Source organism: Pteronotus mesoamericanus, unplaced genomic scaffold, assembly GCF_021234165.1.
Source record: "Pteronotus mesoamericanus isolate MK-2021 breed Mesoamerican mustached bat unplaced genomic scaffold, CSHL_Meso_final contig_20, whole genome shotgun sequence".
In the NCBI taxonomy this organism is placed as follows: Eukaryota; Metazoa; Chordata; class Mammalia; order Chiroptera; family Mormoopidae; genus Pteronotus; species Pteronotus mesoamericanus.
Genome location: NW_026555085.1, coordinates 23,293,369 through 23,305,711, shown reverse-complemented (window position 1 = coordinate 23,305,711; position 12,343 = coordinate 23,293,369). Strand labels below are relative to the sequence as shown.

The 12,343-nt window shown below is 36.7% G+C and overlaps 1 protein-coding gene across 1 annotated transcript in view; it reads left to right on the top strand.

Moving 5' to 3' along the window:
* The window catches only part of HMGCLL1 (3-hydroxy-3-methylglutaryl-CoA lyase like 1), a 164,922-nt gene that overhangs the window by 35,458 nt on the left and 117,121 nt on the right, over positions 1 to 12,343 (top strand). The window contains exons 2-3 of the mRNA XM_054569502.1: positions 4,394 to 4,474; positions 4,709 to 4,816. Coding sequence (XP_054425477.1) covers positions 4,394 to 4,474; positions 4,709 to 4,816 — 189 coding nt within the window. The remainder of the gene's footprint in view (positions 1 to 4,393; positions 4,475 to 4,708; positions 4,817 to 12,343) is intronic.

Below are 12,343 nucleotides of genomic sequence, written 5' to 3'. Positions count from 1 at the left end.
TCAAGAAACTGGTCAGCCTGTCCCCAGTGCAGTCTCAGCTTTACATACAAAAAGTAGCAGTTGTCCTTTCCTAGCTACTCTGATGCCAGAAACAAAGGTACTGGCTCAGTGGGACCCCTCTGTTCACAGTGCTTTCCCTAATGCTGGGGCCTGGTTGGATGATGTTTTGGTTAAGCTGAAACCTGATAATGTCCGCTGGGCTGCTGTGGTTGTACAACCACTGCAACAGCTGTGCAGAACTGAAAATGTACGTGATCACTCTACTCAGCAGAACTCCAGGCCATTCCCATATTGTTACTGACTCTTGGGTTGTAGTCAGTGGTGTAGCTTATGTATCTGCCATTTGGAAATTTACAGACCAACAGATTAAAGACACTTTGAGGGGAGGGGCTATGAGTTCAAAACTGCTGGTCGAATCATCTGAGGCCTATACTCTGATGAGGCCCACCGTAATTAAACTGCTGAATAAGTCTCCATCAGCTGATGACCACCATTGCTGCTCAAGAAACTATAGTACCGATTATGACAACATATCCACTATCATAAAATAGGTGTAAAGTAAACATTAGTATTCAGCTGTTTGGGTCCAGGACCATTGGGAGAAGGGAGCAAGGCTGAAATCAGTACTGAAGGTTGGCCTTATTTTGCTAGTTGGAGTTCTGTTGAGAGTAGCTATAATCAAATGTGTTATGAGATCAATTGAACAGATTTGGTACTAACCTTTGTTCATTAGAGTAATCAGAGGGACCAACAGAGTGATTTACTATCAGAAAAATTTGTCATACACAGAGATGGTGTAAAAATAAGTAGTAGGTGTTACTGGAAAATAATTCTCCAAGGATGCCATGTCTATATGTCTTGTAATGGAGGTGTGATTGCCTTTCTTCCAGACTTTCTTTTCTAGGATTTTTGTATGAGGAACAACTCTGAATGATAGAAATACCCTTCTGGAACAACGAGTAAGTGTGCTTAAAGCCTTGGACAATAGAGATAGTGCCTTCCTTTGAATGAAAAGGCAAGAATGCTCATGGTCAGGTGTAAAAACATAGCGTCTGCCTCTGTTGCCAAGGAAAGAGATAATTACTGTACATTAGTAAAGGTTCAGGTTCTCTATGGTGGGAGTTCCTTTCCTGCAATGCAGCCAATTGCTTGTGCATGCATCATATGCCCCACCTTGCTTCTTTCTGTCTGAGTTAGGGTTTGAGGAATAATCACATTCATTCGATAGCTACTGTTATTTTTTGTTAGTAATAAGTTTTGGGTTTTTTTTCCCTTCTTCTCTGACCCAGGAGTCTGTGCCTTCTGTTAGCATCCATGGCAAGCTCACTTGTTAGCTTGCATGTAGAGCAAAATTTCAGACTCTTCACTCTTCACAGTCAGAAGCTATAAAAGATACACCTCTCATCTCAGTGGTCTGAAATAGGTGATGTTTATTTTTTTCCATTCAATGTACAAAATAATTTCTTCTTCTTGGCATAAAATCCTTATTTAAACTGTGATTCAGGGATTAGGCTCCTTCAATTTTTTTGGTCTTTATTAGCTTCCAAGTTTGCCATACTCACCTGCATCAAGCTGACTGAAGGGAAAAGAATGTTGAGGAATGTGCATGGGATAGTTTCAGGGTCAAGCTTAAAAGTGGTACATGTCATTCACGTTCGTTTTCATTGAGTAGAACTTGTTCAAACATTACCCTTAGGGGAGAAACACAGTTCGGTCCTTTTCCACAGATAGGTGGTGTTTCCAACCAACAGACATGAAAAGTGAGCAAGATGGGTCTCTAACATTGTTAAAATCATAGGCTGCATGAAATAGAGTGTGGTAGACGATAACAGTCTAGTCATGAGTCATCTTTTACCTTAGCTTGGTCTCTCTGAAGGTGACTGGCAAATGCTGAAGGATTTTAATGTTGAAAAAGGGAGATTAAGGGAGAATACTTTTAAAGCTGTAACAACAGGCTGGATGAGGGAAAAAAATGACAATTTTAATGAAGCCATGACAGAAGAGATTCACTAATACAATAACAAGTAATTATTGAGCACACTCTAAGGGTCATGCATTGTGATGGGTGCTGGGTATTTGCCAAGTTAAAATCAGTAACAAATGGACCAATGAGACATCAGTGGTAAGAGTGAAGTTAAAAATGGCATGTGGTAGGAGAATGTCTGAGGACAGGTGTGAGGTGGGAAAAAAATGAGATCAGTTTTGAAACATTAAATTCTGTGTGCTTGTACAACATTTAGGTGGATATGGCCAGCAGGCATTGTTTATGTATAGCTGAAGCTCCTTAGAAAAGTCAATACAGAGTTGGTATGTCCATGGGGAGAATAAAGATCACTGAGAGAGAGCTCTCACATCACACATATTCATCAAGTGTGTGTTCATCGACTTTTGTGATATTTATTTATATTTGCTGTTAAAAAGAGGGACTTATTACTCTTTGAATTACTGAACATATTCTAACTTTCTTCTTATTTCTTAGGTATTCATGTAGAGTTAGTATGTACCCATGCCTGAAAAGACATAATAGTAGCCTTCGATTCCAGAAGAAATCTAAAATAATGTTAAGGGAACACATATTCTGCTTTGACAGAAATGGCAATAATTGGTCTATCATTTCTTTAGATTGCTTGTTTCTTCTGATGGCTACAGTGATGCATGGGAAAGTCTCAAACTCTTTAATTGTACTCAGTGTATTGTTATTGGCTTAAAAAACATATTTTCCTTTTCTTTTTGGATAAACTCAGCTGTTTCATCAAGAAGTACCCTTCATCCATGTATGCTCCAAGCTAACTGCTGTTGCAAATGCAGTTTCAGGATACAATCAGTGATAATGAGACCACTTGGTTCAAGATTGCCTGGTTTCGTTTTGTTTTTTTCATTTTTGTAGTCTTAGGACCGGAGGTAGTAAGAGATAGGAGTGAGCTTCTCTTTATTCACAGCACTTTCCCCTGCCATGCTTGTCCTTTGTTGCCTGGTTGAAATTATGACCACTCTGTAAATGAGGCCTGATTTTCACGAGCGCCCTCGAAATGGAGCCTATCGCTCAGGATGGCCATGCTTCCCTGTCTGCCCTCCACCCTCCCGGGCTAACTGTGTGAGTTGTGGTCTGCTCAGAAGATGCAGCATGAGAGTACTCCTTTCTTCTTGGTTAATTTTTGCTTACTGAATTGCCCAATTTCATGGAAATTGCGGAGTAGTATGTAAACATTGTAACAGGAACCATCTGGGTTCTTCCACTGAGTAAGTTAGAATAGGATGCTAATAAAACCAAATAACAGCTTTGGACTCCAAAAGAGCCAGTGAGCATTTTTCTATGTCATAGAAACAAACCGAGTCTTGCATTCAAAACCGTCCCCTTACCAGAGCGTGTCCTTGTTACAAAGACAGGGTGAAATACTATAAACTGTTCAAACTACATTTATCACCCCTGATGAAAGACAAGACACAAAACCTTGAAGTACCGGCCCTGCTGATCTGGGTTGATTCCATCAGCTATCCATTTGAAGAACTTGATAATGACTTACCCAGACTTAACTTCGCTCAGAGATACCAGGAGGTTGTGTTTGTAGTGTCTGAAAAGATGTAGCCTACTTCTATTTTTAACTGCAATATGAAGTTCAGAAAGGCTGTTTCTAGTTTTCCTGTTTTAAACTAGTGTCCTTCTAAATATGGTATGTCCATAGAACTTACAGTATTTTAGGGACACCGGTTACAGAGTCCAGACCCTCATTCCATTTCAGATTTGGCATAAAGGTAACAGGGTGTAATGTTGGGCTGGAACTTGGCTGTTTCCAGTGGGATATCGAGGGTTAAATCCTACTGGGATGGGGGTCCTGTCTTTCTAGAAGCTGTGTTTAGGTGCTGGTTATGCTGTGTGATGCAGAGAAGAAATAAAATGGATACCTTCATTTCTAGTATCAGCTTTCTGAGCACAAGCCAGAAAACCAAATCCACATTCCTCAAGTACAAGGTATAGAGGGCAGCATCTTGCATGACTCTGCTTGGTAGAAGTCTGTTAATACAAAGATCTAATTTTTAATGAACTCTAACAATGGTTAGTTTATCATCACATGTAGAATTACTCAACAGATTTGCTCTTTAGATCCTGAGTAAATTACCACTTCCAGTTATATCTTAGAAATTAATCTTTGAATTTTATTATAGTTATAATTATGCTGATTATCATTAAGTTTCAAGAGAAAAAATAACCTTGTGTTGCCATAATATATACTTGGTATTTGGATTATAGTATTTTATTGTATTGATTTCTTACCATTTTACCTTCCTGTGGTGAGAATTTAATGTATAAGTTATAATTGCTTGACTTTTCAGATCCATAAGTTTGATGATCTGATGGTTATCTGTTGTTCTTGCCTTGTGTTTTCCACTACAGGAATCATCCCAGTTCCCCGGACTTCCTGAGTATGTTAAAGTAGTAGAAGTTGGACCTAGGGATGGGTTGCAGAATGAAAAGGTAGATTGATATCAATTTTAAACCGCTTATTTTAAATGCTAAATTAAATGTTAATATTCAGATTTTTAAAGGCTGATATGGATTCCACATGCTATACTATTACTTGTTCTCAATTGTTAGTTAAATTTATAAATCTGAACTAGGATTTGCTTTTGGTTAGGAAGTCATTTTCTGTTTATACTTCAATAGGCCCTCTACAAATTAGTTATAAAATATCTTTTAATGTTTTCATAGGTTATAGTTCCTACAGATATAAAAATTGAATTTATCAACCAACTTTCCCAAACTGGGTTGTCTGTAATAGAAGTGACCAGCTTTGTGTCTTCCAGATGGGTACCACAGGTATGTACAGCCATGATTCCTTATCTGGATCCTTAATTCAGCTTTGCGAAGGTTTAGAAAACAGTGTGATATACATTGTGATATAATTACTAATTTGCTATGTTCTTACAAAATTTTAGCCCACGCACTGAGAAAAAATTAAAGAAAAACCCCTGTGACGAAATATATCAATTAAGTCCTAAAAAGTTACTAAGAACTCCGTTTTAATCCTACCTGAGTATATGGTCCCATAATGAGCAGAGGATAAGATTTATCCCTGACTTCTCATCCCCTCCACTAAGTTGAAGGTTCCTCTGAGATTCTGCCTTCAATAACTGTCTCTGCCTATGCTCTTTTTGCCTAGTTTTCCAACATTAATAGTCAGTTCTAAGGGAATGAAAAATCTGTGTTTCTAGCCCTCCCCTCTCTGATAAGCTTCAGCTAGATGGATGGCCAGCACCTCAGATCAGCAGGTCCAAAATCAGACTCATTATCATCTATCCTACTTTTTGCTAGTAGCTCAACTGTTCCATTTGGAATCTCAGACTTGAATGCTCAATGGGTTGTATCCTATATATAGTCAGTTACTGACTCATAAAAATTCAAATTCCTTATACAGCATATACTTATCTCTTCAGTCTCATTGATACATTAGTAGTCCACACCCTTAATTGATTAATTACTATGATAGTCCCTTAAATGATATCCATAAGCACTGTTTCTCTTTTTATTTTCCTTATATATTTTCCCATTGATTCTAAAATAATCTCCCAGAAATATCAGCCTTCTCAAACTCCTATATTCCTTAGAGGTTACCTTCTCATCATTGAAAAAGTCTGGGAACTTCAGCCTGGTATTCAAGGCTTTCTATACTTGGTACTTTTTTTCCCTTTCCAGTCTTAACTGTATTTTCCTACTTCATTTTCCTGAAGCCCTGCCAAGCCAAATTGCTTTTTGATTTTCATTTACATGTCCTGCCTATTTAGCTTTATAGCACTTTATCAGTACTTGCTTATGTACATCTCAGTCTGCATTGCTCTAAACTTATAACACGATGATGTAAAAAGGCTTAGATCATTAAAGCTTGTTAATCGCAAGGCATTGGAAGCAAAAGAAACCACAATACGATTAATAGTATTAGTAATATGTCACATTTCAGTTTTCAAATATGATTTACTTTTCTTCATCCTCAATAGACCATAATTTTTCTTCATCCCAATTATCACTATATCAATAATATTTTTATAAATATTTTCAACAGTCTGCTTCCTGTAGTATAAGCCTTATGAAGGCAGTGACTGTGTCTCTCCTGTTATATATCCTCAGTGCTTGGTGCCTAGTCAGTAGGTGCTCAGTAATTTATTGTGAAATGGATAATGAATCAATCAGCATAAAAAAATAACATCATTTTCAATTTTTTGGTTTGGACAAGTGTACTTCCTTTTGGTCACATATTTGGCACTGTGTAATGAAGGTCACAAATATTTTTCTTAGGAAGACACAAATAGCTTGATAAGACTGTACATATTTCTTTTATATTTTCATTTTATAAAATGCTAGCTACTATTATTTTACTTACTGTTATTAATTGTAAGAGAATGTGAGACCCTTTTATCATCTTTATGTCTTCATGAAATCGCTTCTGCATTTGATTCAGTCAGTGCTCATTTCATATATTTTATTATTGTTGGAGAGACACTGGATAGTGTGGTATAATTTTAGAGGAAGGGTTAAGAGAGAACAGTTTATGGTAATCTTAATTGGTGACCAATCAAGTTATCCTTTAGATGTTATATGTTACTAGGCCTCTTCAAGATACTTTTATTTCCGCAATAGTTTTGTAAAACTGCCTACCAAGTATTCTCCTTTACTACTGTGCTTATGGTCACATTTATGATTGCACAGTACTGGAAATTGATTCATAGGTTATTTTTTCAGACTGACCTAGGACACACCCCGTGACATTTAGAAGGAAAAGGAAAGAATACCTTCTAGAGGGCCAGACTTCTTGCAAAACTAGTTAAGAGAAAAGATGGACCTAACAAAAGGGAAGGCAGTCCCTCTGTGAGCAGTACTCGGAAAATGACTTCTGGCCTCACGTTAAGTAGATACATGTGATGGGACCATAAAATAATATGATTTATTCTGCACTTGGTCCTGAGGTGAATTTAGGACTTAACCTATTGAGATTTAATGAGCTCTTCCTAGGCTCCAAGTATCATGGAATAAATGGCATAATTCCCCTCATAGCTCTTGAGGACAGCTGTGGCGAGGTGCATGCACCTCTGGTGCTGTGTTCTGTGCACATTTCACTGAGAGCTTGAGTAAACAGCTTAACCTCTTTAAACCTTGGGAATCCAGCCGTGATGCCTGCAGTGTGGGAGGTTCAGGGCAGAAAGGCAGGTGACTCTGTCCCTGTGCGTGACTGCCCAGAGCCCAGAGCACCTGAACCTCAACCAGTGCTCAGTAAGAAATGCCTGGCTGATGGACGGACTGGCTGACTTAGCCTGGGCTACACAGGAGTCAACTGCCTTCTCTTTGATAAACAGCCTTTTCTTAAAGATTAAAATATGTATTTAGTTTAAATATTTGATTGGGCCCAATCTCAATAATTAAAGATACTGATCTTTCAAATACTAAAGAATATGCCCTATATTTCACTTTTAATACTCGTCTGGTTACATGCATTGTAAACCCTCCCCAAAAAGTGTTTCCAGTAAATCACTTTTTATGGAAGAACACTATGTTTGAACCAAAGACATATGAGAGTCATATTCTTAAATTATACTGGTTACTTACTATTGGGTTGGCCAAAAAGTCTGCTACATTTTTTCTGTACAATGGCTTTAATAGTGCTTAGTTTTCTTTAAGTTCATTTGAAACAATTTTGTTAGATTATATTGTGACAGCTCTATATCAGCGTGCATTTAAAAAAAAACTTATCCAAATTGGTAAATCTTTGTGCAGCTATTTTAATATTGAAGATGGAAGAAAATATGCCAAATTTCTGTGTATTATCTTTTATTATTTCAAGAATGGTAAAAACTCAACTGAAATGCAAAAGAAGATTTGAGCAGTGTATGGAGAAGGTGCTGTGACTGTTTGTATGTGTCAAAAGCAGTTTGTGAAGTTTCTTGGCACTGTTGACATTTTGGCCAAATAATTCTGTGCTGTGGGGCTGTCTTATACATTAGAAGATGTTTAGCAGCACCCCTGGCCTCTAACCCCTAGCAGCCAATAACAGGAGAGAGCCAACATATTCAAAATATCCAAATCAATAAAGTTATTGGTAACAATGAAAAATGTGTTTGCTATTTTACCAAAAAAAAAGTAACAGACTTTTTGGCCAACTGAATGCATAGCACATCAAAGTGTTTGTCAAAGGGCAATACTGAGAAAGTTCCATTTTTGCAATTTTATTTTTCATAGTTGTATTTATGTTTTAGAAATGATTGGGCTTGCCTAAGCAAAGCACTTTTTATGGTTGTAGCTGCAGGTTATCTCATTGTGTAATTCTGCTGAATTCATTGGTTTTATGCTAACGAAAAAGACCTAAAGTCAGCGGGACTATTTTATAACGTTAATTTCTCTTTTTAAATGCTATATCATTCTCTTCCAGTGCTGAAGAAACTCTTATGACATCAGACTATCTAAATTAAAATAATGTCTGAGATTTATGACAGAACAATAAACAACAGCTTATTGTAATTGTCTGAAGTAACTTCTACTTCTAAAGACTGAATGTGGTCATCAATTGGTATTCTGTAAATTCTCTGCATCTTCTAATTCTTTCTGTGAAACCTAGGTCATGAGACTAGTCTTATAGTTTATGTTTAGAGTGCTGCCTGTTCACTTCTTTTTTTAGTGTTTTATAGCTTTTTTATAGTTTCCCTCCTACTGTTTTGTTTGGCAGTGGCTTTCTAACTAAATCAGCTAAAGAAAAGTCCCATGGTAGCAGGGTGCCATATAAAACAGGATCCCACACCTATAATCTAAATGGCCAGAGATGATAAAATACCTGCCATTGAAAAAAGAATATGTTCTTTACAACTTATCTAGAAAAAGTTTTCCTTAGAATGACTTACAAGAACATTTACACTGCGTCCAGATAGCTCCCTACTTGAATGGAACAAATAACCATAACGGCAGAAAGAAAACATGTTTGTAAAAATAGGTTTACTGCAACTTAGGAATGTGGCTCTTAGTAGTAAGCCATTTAAATCATTATAAATACAATAATTTAGAAAGTGAACTAGAGTTTTATATGCATCCTTAATTTAGTCATTTGGCTTTAAGCACTTTCATTCACAGGAATGATTAAACATCATTCATTGAAGAATAAGAATATATTAAATATATACAATACTGTATGTTCATGTATGTCATATGCAAAGTCTTAGTTATAAATATTTACTCCCTATTTAATTAATTTTTAACTATTGGAATGGGTGAGTCACAAATCTTGACATGTCATCATGGGCTAGAAATAGATTTTCTCTGTAAAAGTAAAAATAAATATACATAAAAGTCTGTGACAATTATTTACAAATCAGTCTAACACTTAAAAATATGGCCCAAGTACAATATAAGCAAGAAGGAATGTGTAAACTTTTCCCTTCTCTCCTTTTACTGTGTGTTGCAATTAATTCTTTATTGGTAATGAAAACACGTTTACTGGATTGAAGTTTAAGATTCAGATTTACATTGATGAGATGCAGGAGGCTGAGCTTCTGCTACTGAATTTCCTCCTGGCTTCTATTCCTGGCCCTGTTCTTTTTGAGGGGGAAAGGTGTGTGGAGAAAAGGCAAGGAAGAGGGTTAGTGGAGATGTTGATTTTGTGTGGGAGAGAGGAAGAAGGAGAGAGAGAGAGTGTGTGTGAAAGTGAGAGAGAGAGAGAGGGAGAGAGAAAGAGAGAGAGAGAGAATGAATGTGCCTGCCCATACAGACACACGGAGCCCCCAAATTCTTTTGCTTATGAGGCACAGTTAATTGGCAGGGTGATTTTATCATCTGGGAAGTGTTCCAGTACAAGCCTCATTCATTATACCCCAGATGAGTTGGCCTGGGCCATCTCCCCAAAGAGAATCCTGGTGAAATTTACCAAAACCGCAGTTCCCGTTTTATAGAGTTATAGGATTCCTTTTATTCAGCTAGGTCAGGGAGAGGGAGAGTGGGAGAGTGGGCTGAAAGGGGAGTAAGATTTAAGCTACGTTCCCTTCGAAGGAGATTGATTTTGAATGCTCAGTTCTCAGTATAGTACGCTTTTCCACTACACACTTAAGATTGACCCTCATTTAATCCCAGTCATATTTGGTCCCCTTATGCCTTCCACATATTATTTTTATAGTAGAATTATCTGTTTAAGTATGATAGTTAGCATTAGAAACGAGCAGTTCAATTCACCCAGACTGATCATTGATGAAGTTTCCCGTTCTTTTTCTTTTCTCCTGAATTGGTAGTTTGGGAGCACACACTAGTGCTGCTTCCTTGTCAAAAAGTTTATATTAAATAAGTTTAAGGGTATATTCTTTTTAGCTGTAGTTTCTAAATATACTAGGTTTGTTTTATTTTTCAATTTATCTGAGCATGTTGAATTTGTTACATGTCACATAATAATTGCTATGTTCAAAATTTGGTCTCAGAGGAGAAATAAAGATACCAAGTTCTTCAGTCAATTACCTTAGATGGTTATTGAAAGTTAAATGGGGATAAAGTTATTCTATGAGAGCTATATCCACAAAGAAAAATGTACTAGCTCCTCAGAAAATAGAAAATAAGAATACAATATTTTCCACCTTATTTTGTTCCCAACATTTAATGGAATGAACCATAGACTCTTTAGATTGCTTCTGTAAGTCTGTTTTTTTCATTGACTATGTAGTTTGTGGAGAATATTCTAGCTGTATGTGTGTGTAATGCATGTGCACATGTATGTTAGTTCAAAATTAATGCCAGTTCATTTGATTGTCTACATAAAAAATAATTCCAAAATTTAGTGGCTTAATAACGTTTGTGCTTATGGTCTCATTGGATCGAGAACTGAGGACTGGCTCCATTGGGTACCCCGGCGAGATGTTTCTCAGGGAAGGTGGTCAGAGCTGGAGTAGCAGAGGCCAGGAGGCCTGGGAACCCGAGGGCTGCTGGGCACCTCCTTTAGCTCATGTGTTCTCAGAGCCTCTTCACGTGGTCTCTCTGTATGGGTTGCGTGTGGACTTGCTCACAGCACTCTAGGGTTAGACAAAAAATAAAAAAATAAAAAAGGGACTTGGAACTGAAAAGGTGAGTATTTCAAGAGGCAGGGAAAAGTGGTACTCCTGTTACAACCAAGCCTTGTAAATTTTATAGCATTATTCTTTTATAATTTATTAGTTGAGCCAATTACAAAGGTACCCAGTTTCAAAGGGAGGGGGAAAAACACCACCTCTTGATTGGGAGTGGCATTTTAGAAGCACATGTGAGGGGAATATCATTGGAGACATTTTTATAATCTGTGACACTTATGTTTTCTTAAAATGGTCCAATTCCAAGGTTAGACCTCCAGAAATGAAACATAACAATTAGGTTTTTGTTGCTGTTTGTTAGCAGAAAACATCCTGCATTATTTTAAGTTGCTATATTAAAATGTTCCTCTAAATTTGTAGTCAGATTTTCTCCCTTTTAAATGTAAATACTTGCATGCATTCTGAATAATATACCAGGCACTGCTTACAATGTGGGGATGTATTTGATTTATTTCCTATACTAGTGTTGGTTATATAATAGTGAATATCACTTTCTGTAGCTTTACATATGGTGATAAAGTACATACCTGCATTCCTCTAATCAGTGGGTGGGGTTTTGCTTAACCATTTGTTTTTTAAGCAGTGATTAACCTGAATGCCTTATTTTTCAATTGTTTCATTGTACCTATAATTGCTTAGAGCGAACAGATTGCTTAAAGCATTGATTTTCAAACTTTTTCATCTCACGGAACACATGAAACATTCTGAGGTACACCAAGAAATGTATTTTTTGCTGACCTGACAGAACAAATAGGTATAATTTTGATTCATTCGCATCAGGTGGCTATTGGTTTGTTGGCTGCTGTTATTTTTTTTATTTGACAATTTAAAGGAAAAGAGGTCAGTGCCCCTGACTAAATAGTCAGGTATTGCATGTTTTAAAAATTCTTGTGACACACCAGTTGAAAACCACTGGCCTAAAGTATATTCATAAATTTTTAAAACACCTTTATCTCTTGCAGAAAAGAACATGTGAATATGATGTTTTTATTAAAATAGTGGGCAGTACTTTTTATCTTTTTGAGCTTAAGTTTATGCTTCACAATAGAAATGGAAAAAAATATGAGTTCCTAACATTGTACACATTACTTAGCATTCAGCAGCTACTTATGTAGCTAAGATGTAGTTTCATTATAGTCTGCAGAGCAAAGAAAAACATAATTAAGAGCCATAATACCAGCAAATTTACTGGTTAGATTTGAAAATTTTTCATGCTGAAGGTATAATTCAATGTTTTTTGGCTTTTTTTTCTTCATGAGGACACAAT